The following is a 21,500-nucleotide window of genomic DNA, read 5'->3' on the forward strand; positions in this document are numbered from 1 at the left end:
CCCAATTTCATATATCGAATTGAAAGTTTATATATATATATATATATATATATATATATATATATATATATATATTAAAGAGGAGGTGAATGAGACAAAAAGGAGAAGATAAGTTTATAGTAATTTATTTAATGCAGGGGTAGTAGACATTGATGTCAATGCTGAAAATGCATTGTTAAAAATGTATTTTAAAAAGGAAATAGAAAAGAAAGAAGAAGAAGAAAACATTGTTGTTTGTCTAATTGCTTAGAATTGTTGGATAAAACAACTTACTTCTTCTCTTATTTATTTTAATCTTTTTTATTATTATTATATTCGTGGATGTTGCTAATTTGCGCCTTCCCTCCTTTTTTTTATTTATTATTATTAGTTTTCATTTCAATACATTTTTAGGTTAGGTGTTTAATTCAAAATATAAGGTTTAGTAACTATTCATAATAGTTTTGAAGTTGTTGTAAAAAAAATCTATTAAAATAGTTTAAATAAAGATGATTTGTTTTCGATTATTTATTTTCAAGTCAATTCAAATGGATTCTAAATTATAGTCGAAGGGTTTTGGATTTTCAAATGTAAATAAACTTGGCTAGATTTGAGATTGATTAAAGATGTAGTTTTACCATTAAACATTCGAATGTATAAGAATTCAAATTGAACAAACTTCAAAATATATTGATCAAACTAATACTTAACTTCAAAAAGATGTTTGAAACGCTAAGTTGAGTTTTAAAATCCAAAACCAATATGTTAGAGTTATATAGTGTTTATATGTGTTTGGAATGCATAGATGTAAATTTGGAGTTAATAAAATTGTGTTTCGAGACTTTTTCGATAAGCATGTAAAAGAGAAAGAAAAAAAGTAATGCGTGAAGTTTTTCAATAAATGTATAAAAAAGAGAAATAAGAGAAAATAAAGTTCATTGATGAAAGTGTAAACTTAAACCGTAAACATTATTAAAATTGGTAGAGACTATAATTATGTTATTCAACGCCGACTTATAAATCAAACAAGACGACGATATATAACTTGACCAATGAACTACTCGAGGTCAATATCATTACTTAGAAAATAAGAAAAATATTATTATCATCTCAATTCCCTACTCCTACTACTATTATTATTATTATTAGTATTATTCGTTTATTGCTTAGAATAAATTAATAATAATCATTGTTATTGTTATTGTAAAGTAGCCTAGTAATATCCCACTTGTGTTATTATTAACTCACTAAGTAATGCATATAAATCAATTTAAAGTTGAATATCAAGTCAGATTTTGTATTATCATTAGACCTAATTACCACTGTGTTCTTGTGGCTGATACTTCTAATTTGTACAAAAAAAAAAAAAAAAAACTTTGTTAGTTGTTTTTATTAAAATACAAATACATGTAAATGTAAAGAAAATTCTCAAGAATAACAATAATAATAATAATAAAAAGCTAAAATTATGAAGAAAAAAAACAGAAAATTAATTGGGTTGAATTCTTTATATTTGTTCGTTTCATACCATACCATTACACAAACATAAGTAAGATAACATTTTCAAAGAATAAACGATAAATATGTAATTATGACCTTTTTTGAAATCGTTAAATTTAATTCCTACATAAATTTTTTACTTTTTTAAGATAGTTAAATTTAATTCCTACCTAAATTTTTAATAAATTTTAAATTTTAGTTCACACCTATATCAAATTTTAATATTTTTAGAGGATTTGTCAAAAATATAATATTTGATAAAATATTTACACCAACGTGAACATGAAGTGTAATAAATTTTTGAAGTGTAATAAATTTTGCCTTTAGTAATTTTTTTATATAACGGTAAATAATTTATTAGATTTTTATATTTTTGAGAATTTATTTTATCTATAATATTTTTACTATAAAGTTTGAAAATGCATTCACGTACTAAAAGCATCATCATTATTATTTAATAAATTTTAATAAAAAATTAGAGAAATTATTAAAGTATAAATTCAATCAACAGTAGACAATATCAAACTTATAAACTATTAGTGCTTTTGGTCAATTTTACTCTATTTGAAAAAAATTATTAAAGTATAAATTCAATCAATAGTAGACAATAACAAACTTGTAAACTATCAATGCTTTTGGTCAATTTTACTCTATTTGAAAATTTGGGAAGGACAAAAGTTGAGAGATTGAAAAATATAAAGACGAAAATTAAAGGACTTTTAAATACTAAGAACCAAAATAATATTTTAAAGCTAAATAGATAAATAAATAAGTCAAATAATTTTAAAAAATGGGAAAGAAATTGCAATTAAAAAGAAAGAAAATGGGCAGAAATGGCAAAATATTTACATTATCAATTATTTAATTTTTAAAAAAGCAATGATAAAGAATTAATAGAGTCATTTTTCTGAAATAAGAAGTATGACAAAATAGAAAAATAGGAATTAGTAGAGTCAATTTTGAGAAAAAGAAGTATGGGTGGCAAAAGCGTAAAAAAGTGAGGAAAGAAGAGTGATTTTAAAAACCGTTCGCAAACCCAGAATAAATCCCCCCACTCACATGTCTACTCTACTCCAACCTCTCACTCTCCTCTGCCCCCAAAATATAAAACTTTCTTTCTTTTCATTTTTTTGCTCTTCTTCTCTTTCCTTTCCTCTGTATGATTGTAGAAACAGGGGAAATAGTATTCAACAAGATTTCTACAGAGAAGAGCCAAAAATTTTGAAACCAGGAATGTGAGAAGCTTGTTGCTTTTTTTCTTTCTTCTTTCTGTGTGTGTGTGATTGATTCCGTGCATTTGTCTGAAAATGGGTGTTGCATGAGAAACCCTGCTGTGGTTCATCTTCAACTTTGATTCTATTAATGGCAGGCACAGCCATGGCCGCGGAGCCGACTCAAGAGGTACTTTCTTGGCTCAAAACCCTACCGTTAGCTCCTGAATATCACCCGACTTTAGCAGAGTTTCAAGATCCAATTTCATATATTTTCAAGATCGAAAAAGAGGCTTCTAAGTTTGGAATCTGTAAAATTGTGCCCCCTGTTCCTCCTTCACCGAAGAAAACTGTAATTGTCAATTTCAATAAGTCGCTTGCAGCTCGTGCTGCCCCCTGTTCTGACTCGACTAATTCTAAGTCTCCGCCTACATTCACTACTCGACAACAACAGATCGGGTTTTGTCCGAGGAAAACACGACCGGTTCAGAAATCAGTGTGGCAGAGTGGTGAGTATTATACATTCCAGCAATTTGAGGCTAAGGCGAAGAACTTTGAGAAAAGCTATTTGAAGAAATGTACGAAGAAAGGAGGGCTTTCGCCTTTGGAAATCGAAACGCTCTATTGGAGGGCAACTTTGGACAAGCCCTTTTCTGTGGAATATGCAAACGATATGCCTGGTTCAGCTTTTGTGCCAGTAAGTGCTAAAATGTTCAGGGAGGCAGGGGAAGGAACAACGCTTGGGGAAACGGCGTGGAACATGAGGGGTGTGTCTAGGGCGAAAGGGTCTCTGTTGAAGTTTATGAAGGAAGAGATTCCTGGAGTGACTTCGCCAATGGTGTATGTTGCTATGATGTTCAGTTGGTTTGCTTGGCATGTGGAAGACCATGACTTGCATAGTTTGAATTATCTGCATATGGGGGCGGGAAAGACATGGTATGGCGTACCTAGAGATGCTGCTGTGGCTTTTGAGGAGGTTGTAAGGGTTCAGGGATACGGAGGAGAAATTAATCCACTTGGTGAGTTGATGGCTTCATTGAAGTAGGAAACTACCAATCGCAATTTCCCTCATCTTATAGGTTTTATGGTTACAAGAAGAAAATTAGTTCTGAATATCATTTGCACACTCATCCTAATTAACTTCACTCCCAAACTTCATCCAGATCAGTTTTAGTCTACTACTCATGTTCAGTTATATTCTTGGAAGCAATGTTATAGTTGCATTTGTTAAGTTGGATTGATGTAACTGAGTATGTGTTCTTGAGCAGATAGCATTGTTATAGACATGCTATTGAATGGGATACTTCTCTTGACATTATCCCTTGCATAACAATAAGATGTATGTTATGCTGTACGCATTTGACTGTTCAAGGGAAAATTGACCCCTGTTACTTTGTCAGACCAATCACATTGTGATAGGTTCTGTAATTAACTTGATTTTTTTTAAGGTTCTCTTTTTACCCATCGAACTGCTTGCTCAGCTCCTTGTCCCCATCCGTCAATGCTTCTTGTGCATTTTACTTTTCCCCTTTTGCGTTTACGTTGGTGTTTTGTTCCCCAGAGTTGTGTTCAACTATTTTTTTTGTTGAAAGTTCTGTTCTATATCTATTGTTTGTGACAATGATGGTTGCCCTCCGTGTGGAACTTGTAGTTAAGTTTTGGTTATAAGAGTGCTTCAGAAGGTGGATCGTTCTTAGCTTTTTCCACTTTTTTCATGTGTGTCATATATAAGTAGTACAATCGCCCCCTTGTACAGAGTGACTTCAATTTTTATTTGGTCTCAGAATGAACATCAGTTTTGGATTTTTTTTCATAATCAATTATTTTTCCTTTTCTCATCCAGTAACTTTTGCTGTTCTTGGTGAGAAGACTACTGTGATGTCACCTGAAGTTTTAGTTAGCGCTGGTGTTCCATGTTGCAGGTAACCAGCATTATGTTAACCTTTCTAATTCCTTGATTTAGTTATAGTTCCCTGGGAGTTAACATAATCAAAACCTCTTACTCACTGCTTTAATTTATTTGCACCAGGTTAGTGCAAAATGCAGGTGAATTTGTTGTCACTTTTCCTCGAGCTTATCATACAGGTTTCAGCCATGGTGAGGTCTCTACCATAGTTTCAAGATGCATGTGGTTGTTCTTTGTCTTTCATTTTATATTTTTTGTTTGTTCTTTTGTATAAAAATTGTGCATGTTTTTTGTTGTTTATATTGAACTTTAAATCACAATTATATCTGTTTCATGTATTATGTGTATTTGGTACTTTCCTCTAGGATTTAACTGTGGGGAGGCAGCCAATATTGCAACTCCAGAATGGTTAAATGTTGCAAAAGATGCTGCAATTCGTAGAGCTTCGATCAATTATCCTCCTATGGTCTCTCATTATCAGTTGCTATATGATCTTGCTTTAAGTTCCAGGTTTGTTTTTCCTTTTACTTTAACATCCATTTCATCCAAATGGTTCCTCTCCTTTTCAGCTGCTATCTTTGTTCTTTTATCTTCAAATTAATTTCAAGTTTGATGAAATCTGTAGTACGTTCTGTGCTAAAATTTGTTATGATTGCTGCATCAACTTTATGTTTCGTCTATATGCTATTTTTAAGGTTTAAACACAGGTCATTTGGAAATCTATTGTAAGAAAATATTCTTCTGTTAGCTAAGGATAGCAGTTGTTACAAATTCTTCTAGTATTATAAATATTGGTCTTTTGGATTTTTTTATCCTTCCTAGTATATGGCTTTCTCACTCACTTGTTTTAACATACAGAGCTCCTCTGTGCACTGGTGCGGAACCAAGAAGTTCACGACTAAAAGATAAAAGGAGGAGTGAAGGAGACACAGTTATTAAAGAGTTATTTGTACAGAATATTGTCGAGAATAACAGCCTGCTGGACAATCTTGGGGGAGGAGCTTCAGTTGTACTTCTTCCCCCAGGTTCTTTAGAATCTATTTATTCAAGACTGCGTGTTGGATCCCACCTGAGGTCAAAACCTAGATTTCCTACTGGCGTTTGCAGTTCTAAGGAAGAAACCAAATCTCCTCAAAGTTTTGATTATGATAATCTCGCACTAGAAAATAGCCCGGTAATTAATCGAGTGAAAGGTTTCTATTCGGCGAATGGGCCATATTCTACTCTATCTGAAAGAAGCACGGACAATGTATGTGCTTCAAGTTTAAGGCCTTTGAATGCGAACAATGAACGGGGTGGTAATGTTCAAAGCAATGGATTATCAGATCAAAGACTGTTTTCTTGTGTTACATGTGGTATTTTAAGTTTTGCCTGTGTAGCCATCATCCAACCCAGAGAACAAGCTGCTAGGTACCTTATGTCAGCTGACTGTAGCTTCTTTAATGATTGGGTTGTTGGTTCCGGGATAGCCAGTGAAGGGATTTCTACTAGAGATCGGCATCCAGTTAGCTCTCAGCAGATTAGTAACAGTGGTAGGTTTTATAACTTATGAATATCGTAGTTGCTGGCATTTTTTAATTAATAATTTTGTTGAGGTTCCATTCTCTCTTAGAACCCTCATTTTACTGACAATGCAGGAAAAAGAGATAAGTGTGTCTCTGATGGGTTGTATGACGTCCCAGTCCAGGCTGTCAATCGCCAGCTTCCATTAGCAGGTGAAAGTTACGAAGCAAACTTAAATACTGAAAAACGAAATGAGACTTCTGCCCTTGGCATGCTTGCATTGACTTACGGACATTCTTCTGATTCCGAGGAGGACAATGCTGAAGCAGATGCTGCTTTAAATGTGGATGATGCTAAACTAATGATTTGTTCTTCAGAAGACCAATATCAGTTTGAAAATTCTGGCCTTACTTCTGGTGAATATAGTAAGAATACTGCAATTTTGAATCACGACCCCTCGTCATTTGGTATTAACTCTGCAGATCATATGCAATTTCAAGTCAATGACTATGAAGAATTTCGACGAGCTGATTCCAAAGACTCGTTCAATTGTTCTTCTGAGTCTGAAATGGATGGCATAGGTTCAACGAAGAAAAACGGTTTAACTAGATATCAAGATTCACATGTGAATGGCAGATCTTCCTTAGATGCTGATACTGAAAAACCAGTGTTTGACAAGTCCACTGAAACTGTCGAGACTGAGAATATGCCATTTGCTCCAGATATCGATGAAGACTTCTCTAGATTGCATGTATTTTGTCTAGAGCATGCAAAAGAAGTGGAACAACAACTTCGACCAATTGGAGGAGTGCACATTCTTTTACTTTGTCATCCAGGTGCAATATCTAGTCATTTACTGTTCCACCCTTCTCACAAAATAATGATAATTATTGAGTTTGTCTCCTTTTTTACCACTAGTCTTTTGCTGCAGTATTTAAAATATAGTTTTGGGTTTTGTGGTTGGGGACGGGGAAGGGGACAAACATGGAAATTTTTTTAAACGAGGTCAATTATCTTGGGTTTGTTTGAACTGGTGTTAAGTTCTTACATGGAGCACAATGTCAAACCACTAATTAATGTCAGTTTGATTAGTGTTATGTGGAGGCATATATGTAAAGATCTTGGTGACTACATGTTAGTTTTTCTTGTTATATGGAGTAGATGGCCAATTCTTTGTTTTTCTGTTAGAACTCTTCAAGCTTTTTACCTTTCTTTTTGTGTTTTTCCGAACTTGATTAGTCACCAAGTTGTACCTGTCTTGGGGCCATCTAGAGTTGTTAGACACAATTGCTAATGATACAACTTTGAACCACACACTTTCAATATTTTCGTTTATGCATCTACTTTCAATAAAATTTTATTTCATTCTTATTCAACTATGTTGGTATGTTTATTGTTAAACACACATGATTACTGTTAATAGAATATGTTTTGGATTTACTCTTTATTACTGTTTGTAAGTTTCTTCTGACTATTATGCTGAACTTGAAAATTTTGCTGCATCTAACATTGCCTGCTTCATGAAAAAATTGTTAGACTATCCGAAGATGGAGGCAGAAGCAAAACTGGTGGCACAAGAGTTAAGTATGAGTCATCTATGGACTGATACGATATTCAGAGATGCCACCCAAGATGAAGAAAAGAGGATTCAGTTAGCTTTAGATAGCGAGGAAGCAATTCCGGGTAATGGAGATTGGGCTGTAAAGTTGGGAATAAATCTCTTTTATAGTGCCAACCTTAGTCACTCTCCTCTTTATAGTAAGCAGATGCCATACAACTCTGTTATTTATAATGCATTTGGCCGTAGTACTTCTGCCAACTCTTCTGGTAAGCCAAAAGTCTATCAAAGGAGGACTGGAAAGTTGAAAAGAGTAGTTGCAGGGAAATGGTGTGGGAAAGTCTGGATGTCCAATCAAGTTCATCCTTTGCTGGAGAAGAGAGATCCTCAAGAAGAAGATGTAGACATCTTTCCTTCTTGGACGATGTCAGATGAGAAGGTTGATAGGAAATCGGCAAATATCCAGAAAAATGAGACTGTTAAGGTAAATAGAAAGTCTGCTGGCAAGAGAAAAATGACTTATGGGCGCGAAACAATTAAGAAAGCCAAACTTGTAGAGTCAGAGGACATGGTTTCAGATGCTTCGGTTGAAGATTGTATCCATCAGCATCATAGTATTCTACGGAACAAGCAATCCAAATTTGTTGAATGCAATGATCCAATGTCGGATGATTCTGTGGAGGATGATTCTTCTAGAAAACATGGAGTTCCCGTCAGCAAGGGAGCGCCATATTTTGGTACAGATGATACCGGTTCAGATGATTCTCTTGGAGATCGTCATACTCTGCACAGAGGGTTCTCTGGATTCAAGCTACCCAGATGGGGTGAGATAGAACCTTCAGTTTCTGATGATTCCTTAGAGCACTATTCTTCTCAGCATCGTGGGAAAAATATTAAAAGCAGGACAGGAAAATACATTGAGAGACAAGATGCACTTTCAGATGAGTGTCTGGAGAGTGGCTCTCTTAAGCAATATAGAAGGATTCCGAAAAGCAAACAAACCAAAGTTCTTAAAAAGAATGCCATTTTACATGATATACGAGATGACAGTTTTCTTTGGCATCATCAAAAGCCCTCCAGAATCAAGAAGGCCAAATTTATTGAGACTGAAGATGCAGTTTCAGAGCACTCCCTAGAAAATAGTTCTCATCAGCATAGAAGTATGCCTCAAATAAAACCAGCCAAGCACACTGCGTGGGAAGATGCATTTTCAGATGATCCAGATGAAGATGATAATTCTCTTCTGCAGCATCGGAATGTTAGAAGTAACATGCAATTCCGAGAAATTACATCAGACGATCAGCTTGATGATGGCGCTAATCAATATAGTAGGAGGGTACTCCGAAGGAAGCCGGTCAAGACAGAGACAATTTCGCAAATGAAACAGGAGATCCTGCGACCTGTAAAGCGAGGAGCCTCCCAGACTTTGAAAGAAGAATTTGCTCAATCTTTAAAACGTGGAGGCCGCCATACATTAAAATTAGAGACCCCTCAGCCAAAAATACACCATGCCACAAATCGACGCGGTAAGAGGAATGAAAAATTGACTGATTTAGAATCAGAAGACGAGCAACCAGGTGGACCTAGTACACGTCTTAGAAAAAGAACTCCAAAACCTACTAAACTTTCAGAAGCAAAAGTGAAAGATAAAAAACCAGTTGCCAAGAAAAAGATGAAGACTGGTTCATCTTTGAAGACTCCAGCAGGCCATAGAGATTCGAAAGCAAGGGATGAGGAATCAGAATATCTTTGTGACATCGAGGGTTGCAATATGAGTTTTGGTACAAAACAAGAACTTGCCTTACACAAACGAAATATCTGTCCTGTCAAGGGGTGTGTGAAGAAGTTTTTCTCACACAAGTACCTTGTGCAGCATCGTCGAGTCCACATGGACGATCGTCCCCTCAAATGTCCATGGAAGGGCTGTAAGATGACTTTCAAATGGGCATGGGCACGAACAGAACATATTCGTGTCCATACAGGTGCTCGCCCTTATGTTTGCGCTGAACCAGGCTGTGGTCAGACATTCAGATTTGTTTCGGATTTCAGTCGTCACAAGCGGAAGACTGGACATTCGACAAAGAAAGGTAGAGGTTAATATTGCGGCAGATGAAATGTGTTTAACTTGGATAGTTATTCTGTTGGTTAATTGACAGATTTAGGATTTTAGATATAGGGATAGGTTTAGAACATCCCTGTAATTATTATCATTCAGAGTAACAATTAATTCTGTTGTGCTGTCTGTTTTCATTGGTGCTATTTATTTTATGTAACCTGAGCAATTGCTTGGATCTTCAAACATTCTTCGCCAATGAAAGTCAGATGCTAATCCTGATCTTGGTTGGGGGTTGGACCTTACCCCTTCTGGGAACTTTGTGCAGCTTTCTTTTCCTTCCATTGATGATGCAATGATTTACTTTTACAACTGAAATACTGGTGCTATATTTGGTGGCACATCCTTTTGTTTATGATATTTGTACATTAAACATTTTAGAAATCTACTTTGAGACCTACTCTGGAAGTTGTCTTTCTCATCCAATCATATTGATATTGACCAGTTGAGTATGTTCATACTTTCTAATTTTCACTAGTTGAATTTTTGTTCGCATGATGGTGGAAGGAGTCCTTTCTTTCGCTTTCAATGGCTCTCTCTTTCATACTAATTTTCTCTCTGTTTCTTTTTTAGTTCGCTACAAAGTTTTCTTTTCTTGTATAAATGAAGTGTGAAAACTTTTACTTCCGAATTCGTAGAAAATATTGAAAACTATATTCATTTAACCCACTTAACTTTAGGTTACAAATAATATCATGTTGCGGTTGATTTTTTTAACATCAAAAGCTCTAATTTGAGAGCTTCACCTGGCAGGGAAATTGAATGCAAGAATGTGTCATTAGGAGACAAATTTTGCGTCTGAATCTGGACTTTCTCTCTTCCTTTTCATGCCTTATTTTGAGGTTGTTTTTAGCAATTAAACACTCTGCTTTAATTATGTTACCAATTTCAGTTTAAATGCACTGTGATTCACACAGCATTTCTCATGGAACCCCAAAAGTCATCTTTTTCTACTAGTTAATCCATTTCATTCTTTTATATAATTAATAAAAACCACAAGTGGGATGGTATTCAAAAGAACTTTCTTTATATTAATATTGAAAAAGAAAAAAACTTAAAGTTTAATATTCTTTGTTCTCTTCTCTTGTCAAAGGGACTTTTCTTTTTCTTTTTCTTTTATTTTTTGTAACAAAGTTAAAACCTTTACACATATTTATGTCATTTTTACTAAGATTCATAGAACCTTGGGATGGAAACTCTCTTTAATGGCTTCATAATTTAATTTGAAATTTCTCCACATTTTTTTTGGTAAAAAAAATAAAATCCAATCTAACCCAATTCACTTTCCTATCCAATAATGTCAAAGAACCCCACGAATTTTCTAGAAGAGAAGGATTAAAAAAAAAAAAATGGAAAATTTGAAAATTTGTTTAGAGAGAGAAAGAAGCACAAACGTACGCAGTGCAGAAAGTAACCTTTTTTTTGTGCAAACTTTTCTTGTTTTTAGTTCTCACTAGCAATTAGCGTCAACCCAATTGCTATTTGCTACAAAAGTTTTTATTTTTTCACTATACCCATTTCTCCATGTACTTTATTTTCTGTAGCTAGGGTTTTTTGGGTTCAAATGTGAAGCAAAATGGAACCTTCTGAAGCTGTTTCTGTCCCTAATCACTGTGAAGCACCGCCTTCTGAGTTTCAATCTTCACAGCTTCATAGTTCTGTTCATGATCCTCCACCATTTGATGCACAACATGTACCCACTGATGATCGCATCCATGCAGAACTTCAGAAATTGGATTTGAAGGATGAGAAAGAGGAACCCGTGAAAGATTTTGATGGTGGTGGAGAATGGGAAGTTGAGAAGAATCCTTATGAAGATGAAGGAAATGATACGAAGAAGATCGATGAAAATGATCGAGATAGAAGCGTTAGAAATGATGATGATGATGATTATGATGATGTCGATGAGGAGGTTGATGCCGGCGACGGCGACGGCGGTGAGGTGGAAAGGAAAGGGGACTGGAGAGGCAAAAGCAATCAGTACCCAGTACGGCCTGATGCTGAGGATTGTGCCTTTTACCTTAAGACCGGAACTTGCAAGTTCGGGTCATTTTGCAAATTCAATCACCCTGTTCGAAAGAAAAACCAGGTGTGCTTTTGGAGATCCCATTCACTTGAAGAAGCAAATACCTCTGTTTAAATGTTTAATTGTTTATATTTGTTTGTTCATAAAATCTTCCATTCTCCAGTATAATCTTCAGCTCTTCAGTTAATGTGATTTATGCATGTACAGTTTTTATACCTCTACATCTATCGTCTATGCAAATGGGGTGCCAAATAGCCTTAATTATTTTTCCTGAGAAGAAACTATTCATTTCTGTCAAGAGAACTGGTCTGCTGGATTGCAGTACATTTCTGCATTAACTTCGTCTACTTGTTTTTTTTTTTTTTTATTAAAAAGCAATAAAAAATCAATGAAATATTTAGAAGTGCAAATGAGGAGGGCCATCTTCAACCTACTGGAGATTGCAAAGACAACTCCAATTGGTCTTGTTTTTAAGCTTGTGCTGCATTGAACCGATAAAATTAGCTGGAATGATCGTAATATTTCTCTCTTTATCTTAAACTTGAGGAAGTAGTCTTCATTCAGGCATCGTTATAAATGGTAGTAACGTGTATCAGCCTGCTTAGTTTTGTCCGAGCTGAGACTTTCCTGTTTTCAGTGTGTTGCCATCCGTCTATTTCTTGTTCTACCAGTAAAAAGATGGATTGGAACTGCTATTTTCTGATATTGAATTGATATTTTGGCTTTCTGTTGTTTTTCTGGAGGACTACTCTAAGGTAAAATTGCTTAAATATACTTATCTACTAGATAAGAATTAAATTAAAATTTGCTGAGGACTGTGTGGTTCTTAGCTATGTTAGATATCTCGTAACTTTTTAAATTTTCAATGAAACATTCAACATGGTCAATGAATGAAGAAGGCCAAGATGGTGTAAAGTCTAGGCCCGTTTATTATTATTCTCATATACTTTATCCATCCAGTTCGAAAGGTTGAAGAAATATCTCAAGGGCTCTTGATTTTTGTATGTGATCGAATAGCTTTTTTTATGCATGTGGAACTATTGATTATTCGTTTGCAAGTTAGTTATGGCCCTTCTTCTCAGCTTCTTCTTTTGTGTTATTTCTCACTTATTCAGTGATTTTTCAGTTTTATTTCTTGTTTTAGATAATTTGGATTTTTTTTCCATTGTTAATCTATCTATTTATTTTTTAATGACATTTTTCTTGATGGGTTTTGTTTTGTTTAATTTGAAAGGTTGTTTCTGAGAAATTGAAATATGAGGATGATTCAACTGGGACAGCAAACAGAACAGAATGCAAGGTTTCCATTGTGGTTATGATTTCACGAAAGTTATTTCAAGTATTTTACTACAATTACATGGTTTGATGTATTCCCCAGTTATTAACTTTTCTTACATTCCTTTATAACAGAGGTTTGCTTGGATTATTTTGATTCCCCATGTTTATATGACTGATTGATTGATGCCACTTGGGAAGTTTTTCTTCTAGATTTATTTTGCGGCGATGCCGTAAGGTCAAACCTTTAAGATGATATTTTCAAACAGTCAAACTTTGCACTCTATTGCATACAGATTTGTGGTTCTTGACATTGCTTTTTAGTCAATTGCTGAACAGGAATTTTCTTCTGATACGAATTTTGAGGTTTGGTTTTTAACATTTTCAATTGTTCATCCAACTGAAGCTTTCTATGATCTTTTTATGAAACATAGGTAGTAATTATGTTGAAATGATGCACTTGAACGGAGTTTTCTTATTCTTGAATTCTCTTTTACACTACAAGATGGTGAAATATTTATTTTCTTTTGTGATGTGCCTGATTTACTGATATCAGTTAACTGTTACACTTCATGAGCCATTTGCAGTTTTACTTGAGGACTGGGGGTTGTAAATTTGGAAATGCCTGTAGATATAACCACACGAGACCAAGAGCGTTAACAAGCCCAATTCTAGAGCTTAACTTCCTTGGTCTGCCAATCCGACCAGTTAAGTTCGTTCTTTATTGTTGTTTGATGGTGAACCTTTTCCACATTTGAAGTGTGGCTTATCGATTGTCTTGAAGTCACCCATCTTTCATCCCTAGCTTCATTGACTGCATCTCTTATCTCATTTGTTTTGACGAATATAATGATTTTTTAATTGGCAGGATGAAAAAGAATGTCCCTATTACATGCGCACAGGATCCTGCAAATATGGAGCAAACTGCAAGTTTAATCATCCTGATCCTACAACCGTTGCTGGATCTGAATCTCTTTCAGGATATAACAATGGAGTTCCCCTACAAGGTGCATCCCAATCACAGATCACATCATGGACTTCACCAAGAGTACTTAATGAAGCCACAACATTTGTACCTGCTATGATTTCACCATCTCAAGATCAAGACTGGAATGGGTACCAGGTACTATATTGCTTTCATCTCAGATTCTTGGGTTTGAAGTGTTTTGATTTGGTCTCACTAAATAAGTTTCAGTGCAACTAATTGTTTGAGTACCAAAAAAAATTGGCATTCCTGCAACTGCAAAAATAAGATCAGATTATATCTAGGATGTTAGATTTATTTTCTTTTTGTGGAAAAGGATACAAAATTATTCATTAAGATGTTGTTAAGCAACTAAGAGACTGAGTAGAAATACAAGATAGAAACAAAAGGGACTTGGAACATTAACAAGACTTAAAAGGAAAAAGAAGGAAACTGCCAATTGCAAAAAATTATTTTGGATGGTGTGAGCTTTGTTGGATTTATTTTCTAGTCACCTATTTATTATGCATCCTGTTTTTCCCTCTATACTTTCACCTTATCTGCATCTTCTTGCCATTTACTACAATATCTTAAATTCTTAATCTCTTTTAATGCAAATAAGATCAATGTAAGATCTTGTTGGACTTGTGCCTTGCTTTCTAGAATAATTCGGTTTAGTTTCTGGTACTCTTGGCTGACTCCCTTCATATGGTATCTTTAATGTTAAGGCTCCCATATATCCATCAGAAATCAGCGTGCTTCCACCTCCAGCATATGTCGTGAACAATATAGCACCTGAGACGGATCTCTATTCTTCTCATCAACAGGTAGATGAATATCCTGAACGACCTGGTCAACCTGAATGCAGTTACTTTCTAAAGACGGGGGATTGTAAATTTAAATCTCTTTGCAAATATCACCATCCGAAGAATCGGAACCCTAAGTTACCGACTTGCACTCTCAATGATAAAGGCCTGCCCTTGAGACCTGTAAGCTTGTCCTAACTTCCTGGTTGTTTGTGAAAGACTTTTATGTAGAGAGAACTTCGTCCAAGGGACCTAAATAAAACATGTTTATACTAGAAAAATTAATTTACTCAAATTTAATAAATTTCTTTAGAAGAAATTGTAAATTATTTTACATTGCATCTGTGAATTTTGTAGTCTATTTATTTGCATGCTTTGTGCATCCCTCATTTTGCTTCTCTTCCCTTGATTTGCTTTACATTTTCTCAATTTTTGTGTGGTATTCAGGATCAGAACGTATGCACGTATTATAGACGCTATGGCATCTGCAAATTTGGGCCATCTTGCAAGTTTGACCATCCTTTTCTTCCTTCTTCTTCAACTGTGGGCGAGCTTGAACAGCAACCTCACTACGGCAACTTTAGCACTGCAGAAGGGGCTGAAATGGCCGGAGGAGCGAGCGGAAACAGTGCCACAGTCGAGCAGTCTGCATAAGAAGTTTATGCAGAGAGGACTCCTAGATATAGGGTTTTTCATGGAGCATTTGTTTGGGATGAGGATATATTCAACTCGTTTTCTTCGGGTTGAGCTGCCATAAGCTTTTCAAAAGATGGCACTTATTTTCTATAATTTACGTTGAACAAAGGAAAAATGTAAATTATACTTGAATTTCTCTCATGTATTGACTAATACACACAGTGGCTAGAATCTTGTAGCTTTTAAGATACAATCTTATCTGGGGATTTCTTGATCAACTTGTGAGTGTCATGTCACCTGACTATACACTGCACAGATGTAATGATGCTTTTGCTTTAGACTATTTCAACCAAAGCATCTCTTTTCTTTCTTTACATTTGCAGCCTTACTTGGACAGGGTCGATTCGATTTTACTTTAACAGGGTCAATTCATTTTGACGAATGATAGAGATAAAGGAATGCCATGAAATTGAAACGAGATTTTGACAATGTAATTTGCCTTTTTCCATCCTGTATTACATGATAAATAAGCTGAGTACCATGTGCTATAAATTATGATAGCATGAAAGTGAAAAGGGAAGAAAGAAAGGTATGAGTCAATATGTTGAGACTTCAAAATTTTACGGTCTTTCACAATAGATGAGACAAATTCAAGATCCCGAAACCACTGTGGCTTCAACCACAGCAAAACCACCTCTTCTGCATCCAAATACCAAAAATTATATTAGATTTAAGATATATGTAGATCTAATTGGTTGTCAAGTCTTCTATTAAACAGACCTTGGGTGGAGGATACTGAGGGTAACTCTCATTGTTGAAGACAGGTTCATTTCTTTCTTGAGGAACCATATTGGCAGCAGTTCCAGTGGTCTTCTTCTCATTTCTAGCCTTGTTAAATATGACTGTAAATCCTTCTGCAGATGCAGGATTATTTACATCCCAATCACCGAACTTTGGCAATGCACGACCCTTGTCCTGCTGTAATAACACAAATGATATCTACATGAGTCTTTCTTTATTGAGTATTCTACTAACATCATACAAAAAGGTTAAAAGTGATATCTGCAAGTATAAGCCTTCAGATGAAGGAAAAGCCGCAATTTCTTGTTAACAACATTGCAACTCCATATAACTCTTGTACTCGTTGATAGAAGGATCGACAAAAGGAAGCACAGGAATTATAAAGTCAGGTATGGCACATGGATAGATAAAAGGGCTTTTTCACACTTTAATCAGCAAATAAATAACAGAGCCAACCTGCCTTGTCTAAATCAGTATTCTTCAATACCCATCAGAAATCAAACTTTCATTCTCGAAAAGGAAACACAAGCAAGCTTATAAAAAGACAAGTCCAAAATATTTTGACTACCGTGGGTTTGGAAGATTCGAACCAAATTCCTCTTGCTTACTAACACATTTAAATATCAGTTGAACTATATTCATTTAGATCACAAGTTCAAATAAAAATATTTATTATAGCATAAAGGAAAAAAAAGGTTGAATGGACAGAATTAATAGCTACTTAATAATTACAGAGGTCCACAGAATCACAGTAGAGAGGCATTAATCCAGCCTGAAGACAAAACACTCCCAAGGCAGCCCATTAGTTCTAAAAATTCTCCTATTCCTCTTCACTATTCGAGAAAACCTCCCCATTGTCTTCTTGAATACTAGAGCTATAAATGTTGCCGTTGGTCCAGCCTACACCCAACGTATTCTGGTAATACGACAACATTTCATGGCAAGCTATGAATATTATTCTATATTTTCATTCATGGATTCTTACACTTCCCTGCTCATAGCTTGTTAGAATTACAAATGGAACAAGATGAAATCTCTACACCAATTTTGTTCTCCAACACGTCATACAACATAATAACACTGAGGAGAAAACCAACCACAGATAACCATGGCGATTATTTATTGCATTCTAAAGCACTATTAACTCCAAATTAGGAATCAAAATTCCCTTCTTCATCTCAGCTAATACCGTCATCGTTAATTAAACAATATCAACCTTTGTTGATAACCAAATTCTACGACTACGATCATATACCCAAAACAACAATCCATTCTAATCATTCAAATTCCCACAATCACATTTTGAATAGGGAAATAAAACAGCACGGATAGTTGAGCTTCTCCAAGTAAATAAAAACAGAGAAATGATGTAGAAATTTTACCGATGCCATGATTGCAGGACGAAAGGGCCGTGGATCGGAGAGGAGAAGACCAAAAACGGAAAGGGAAAAAAGAGAGTGCGAGCAATACAGGATGGAAAAGGACAAATTTGTCAACAGTAACACACAATAGTTTGTTACGAGAGCGACAGTTGAGATTGTTAACGACGGTTGCACGTCGCTCATTATCTCTATGAACCCTCCATATAAATATAAATTCTTCCCACCATTTTTTTTTTCGTTAAAATACACCCTAATTAATTTTCTACTAATTTCTTTTAGGATTAGTTTTATGAAAAGAATATATTCGATATACGCTCATTTTTATTAGTGTAATTTAATGAATAAAAGGTTGATTTGAACGTATTCAAACTAGTTAAGACATATTTTTTTTAAAGATTAAAAATTCGAATCTCTCCACTTGTGTGGATGGTTGAATCAAATTAAAATTATAGTGAATTTATTTTGCATTTTGCACATTTCATGTGTTAGATATGTGTTTGATCTATAAATTTTCAAATTCATTCGTAATTTGCTCTCTTATTTTTCCAAGATATCTATTTTGGTTCATAGACTTTTTAAATGAATCATTTTAATTTTTATTACATTGTTTTGTTTTTCAATCTAATATTCTTGTCAAATGTCTCTTTTCCTAATGACTTTTCTGCGTGAGTAGCTAATGTTAAGTATAGTGACATTTTTCACCATAGACATTAAACTATCACACATTCGAAACCAAGATTAACAATTAATTCTAAGAAAATTTACTTTGCACCATATACATTAAATCTGTCACACGTTTAATTTTAAGAAAATTTAAGAGGAGAGAGGTTTTTTCTTACCGGTATAAAACTTATACTTTTTCTCAATAAATTACTCATTTAACTCTTAAACTTGAGGGTTCATGCTTATTTAAATTGTCGCATAATTTTTATTAAAAGACTAATCTATAACTTTTGCATTAGTTAAATATCACAAATACAAAATCAAAAGTATAAAATTCTATTAAACATAAAATTTAAATTTACTTTAGTACATCAATTAAGTTAGAACTTCTTTTTTAAAAGATGTTATTAAAGAAGAATAATAAAAGGTTCCTTCTCCATCGACTAAATTTATAATAACTTTATTTAATATTTAGGAGTATTTTAAAACAAAAATTATTTGAAATTATATTAACCATGTTTGGTTCAACTTTAAAAGTTATTAAATTATCAGACTAATATAGTTTTTCAAATACGAATTATTATAATTTAAACTATAGTAATATCGTGTATTTGATTGCAAACTATTATAATTCAATAACGATGGAGATTAGGACTAAAAAATGAACAATGGAGAGAGTAAAATAGTGGGCAAACCCAAAGACCGATTTTTAGTGAACCGGGATCACCAATCTCCTATTTCTTCCGGTCTCTCTGTCTTTTCCTTCGCCCGTCGGTTCCCGCTCTTCCCAAATTGCAACCATCTCCGTCTCCTTCTCTTTGTCTCTCTCTTTCTTGTTCCACTCCATTTCTGTGCAAGTTCAAAGGTACAATAATTCCCTAATTTTTACTTCTTCTTTCCCGGGATTTTTTTGTTCTATAAATCATTTGCTGATGAATTTTCTGGGGTTTCTTCTCTTTCACTCCATTGTTATCTTTTCACGTTGAATTTTGAGTACACAATTTCGCGGTTCTAAGTGTTCGAAATTTTGCCCAATTTCGTCCTCTTTTTAGGTTCAACAATTGCTTTAACAGCCCTTCAATTGGAGCTGGTTTTGGGAGCTTCTTCCGTAGGGCATGGCGTATCCAAAATCTGCTAATGCAGAACGGGAGGTAATGCAAGTTAATAATGTTCAGAGGAAACCAAGGATTTTACTTGCTGCCAGTGGAAGTGTAGCTTCGATTAAATTTGGGAATCTCTACCATTCTTTTGCTGAATGGGCAGACGTTAGAGCAGTGGCTACTAGGGCCTCTTTACACTTCATCGATCGAGCATCTCTTCCTAAGGATGCTGTTCTTTACACCGATGAGGATGAGTGGACTGGTTGGAACAAAATTGGAGACAGTGTTCTTCATATTGAGCTTCGCCGGTGGGCCGATATCATGGTTATTGCCCCTTTATCTGCAAACACGCTCGGCAAGGTACAGTATTTTGACCAATGTTTAATTCTGATCTCATTCTTCAATATATTTCAAGATGGGGATGAATGTTACTCACACTTAGCACACAAAATATGGAATGTGGCTTCTCCCCAAGATTAGGTTGGTCCAGAAGTCTATCGTCTTTGTGATTATCTGAATTGGTTTATGGTTTGTTTCTTTGTTTTGTCAGTTCCATCTTGGTTTAAGATGTGTTGATGTCCAGCCTGTTTGTGTACATTTTTTAATGCTGCTTAGTAACTGTTATTATGTGTATAGATACGCATCCATCTATATTGGATTTGGCTCACGTGATCCATTATGACTGGTACCATATGTCTTTAGGAATTATTTTGCTGCTTTTCATGAAGCTTCTTCAGCTCAAGGCTCTAATCACTGAAGAATGTAGAGTCCTTAAAATATTTTGATCAATGGATTCTATTCCTATCGTTTGTTGCTTGCCTATTGCTTTACGTTTTTGTTAAATAATATAATATTAAATTTACCTTCAACCTTCTCCTCATGTTTTTGGGTTAGTCGGTGATTTGAGATGGTATTAGACCAACTAGTTTAAAAGCTATGTGTTCAAACTTCTGCAGTGTTATATACTCTCCAATTCATATTGATATAATAATAAATCCTCTTGTCTACATATTATACATTATACTTGAGTGAGTCAGGAACCCTTTTTTTCTTATTTTGTTCTGTATCTTTTCATGGTAGCTTCTATCTGGATTTGTGAATACTTTTCGAGACATAACATTGCTACCTTAAAAAAAAATTCCTCTTGAACTTGATCCTATCACTTGCATTTTTTTCCTCCAGATTGCTGGTGGATTATGCGACAATCTATTGACTTGCGTTGTGCGAGCATGGGACTATAACAAACCACTCTTTGTTGCGCCTGCAATGAATACCTTTATGTGGACCAACCCTTTCACTGAGCGGCATCTCATTGCAATCGATGAACTTGGGATAACTCTTATACCACCTGTTACGAAGAGGCTGGCTTGTGGGGACTATGGCAATGGTGCAATGGCTGAACCTTCCTTAATCTTCTCTACTGTGAGACTCTTCTATGAGTCACGAATGCAACAAAGTGCCAAAAATGGTGAGTAGTTAGAACATGAACACTTCGTCATGAGGAGATGGAAAGGGAAGTAGATTTCCGCTTAGTTAACAATTAAAAGTTGTAGCTGCTGCTCGCTAATCCTGTATAAAATTCCTTGTTTACCCCTTTGTGTTGAACCTCTATTGTGCATTATGTAGAGGCACTACACGCCTTGGAACCTTACTTTAAGGATACTTTTTAGCTTATGAATTGATCGATTTTATATTTGTTCTATTTTTGTTATACGAAACAAACACTTTATTTAGGATACAAAATGCAAAATGTCTACCTGACATATCTCAATAGTAATTGGCATATATACGGTATACATTCCCTTGAAGATAGAGGTTTAAAACTTCTTAATCCATGTTTGTTGTACTAAAAATTTTTAAAAATACAGATTCAATTTACACTCAAACAGACATAGGTATATAATTTATGAAAGGTACAAAATCTCCTCGCAAACCATGTATACTGCATATTTGTTGATAAAAACCGAATTAGCGTTAACAATTTGGGTCAATGAGTATCACCTTGAGGATTAACGATTAAATATATAGCAACTTTTTAATAATTACAAATTTAGCAAACTTTACTAGTGAAATATTC

The 21,500-nt window shown here is 34.7% G+C and overlaps 4 protein-coding genes across 4 annotated transcripts; 3 read left to right on the plus strand and 1 right to left on the minus strand.

The window, feature by feature from the left end:
• Positions 1–2,539: 2,539 nt before the first annotated feature.
• LOC101210063 (lysine-specific demethylase JMJ705) lies at positions 2,540–10,178 on the plus strand. The gene is made up of 7 exons (XM_011653611.2): positions 2,540–3,709; positions 4,534–4,612; positions 4,720–4,787; positions 4,962–5,106; positions 5,455–6,128; positions 6,234–6,935; positions 7,636–10,178. Exons 1-7 carry the CDS (start codon positions 2,842–2,844, stop codon positions 9,753–9,755), a joined length of 4,656 nt encoding a protein of 1,551 aa, XP_011651913.1. The 5' UTR covers positions 2,540–2,841; the 3' UTR covers positions 9,756–10,178.
• Positions 10,179–11,169: 991 nt separating this feature from the next.
• On the plus strand, positions 11,170–15,826 carry LOC101210639 (zinc finger CCCH domain-containing protein 43). Its single transcript, XM_004152457.3, has 6 exons — positions 11,170–11,859; positions 13,031–13,096; positions 13,659–13,778; positions 13,940–14,194; positions 14,764–15,024; positions 15,289–15,826. Exons 1-6 carry the CDS (start codon positions 11,347–11,349, stop codon positions 15,493–15,495), a joined length of 1,422 nt encoding a protein of 473 aa, XP_004152505.1. The 5' UTR covers positions 11,170–11,346; the 3' UTR covers positions 15,496–15,826.
• A 112-nt stretch (positions 15,827–15,938) lies between these two features.
• LOC101211128 (protein NOI4) lies at positions 15,939–17,860 on the minus strand. Its single transcript, XM_004152459.3, has 3 exons — positions 17,661–17,860; positions 16,258–16,455; positions 15,939–16,176 (listed from the first exon to the last, which is right to left on the minus strand). The coding sequence occupies exons 1-3, from the start codon at positions 17,841–17,843 to the stop codon at positions 16,153–16,155; spliced, it is 405 nt and encodes a 134-aa protein (XP_004152507.2). The 5' UTR covers positions 17,844–17,860; the 3' UTR covers positions 15,939–16,152.
• A 1,172-nt stretch (positions 17,861–19,032) lies between these two features.
• LOC101211378 (probable phosphopantothenoylcysteine decarboxylase) lies at positions 19,033–21,125 on the plus strand. The gene is made up of 3 exons (XM_004152460.3): positions 19,033–19,188; positions 19,376–19,783; positions 20,606–21,125. Exons 2-3 carry the CDS (start codon positions 19,439–19,441, stop codon positions 20,897–20,899), a joined length of 639 nt encoding a protein of 212 aa, XP_004152508.1. The 5' UTR covers positions 19,033–19,188; positions 19,376–19,438; the 3' UTR covers positions 20,900–21,125.
• Positions 21,126–21,500: the final 375 nt, after the last annotated feature.

This window comes from Cucumis sativus, chromosome 1 (assembly GCF_000004075.3).
Source record: "Cucumis sativus cultivar 9930 chromosome 1, Cucumber_9930_V3, whole genome shotgun sequence".
NCBI lineage: Eukaryota > Viridiplantae > Streptophyta > Magnoliopsida > Cucurbitales > Cucurbitaceae > Cucumis > Cucumis sativus.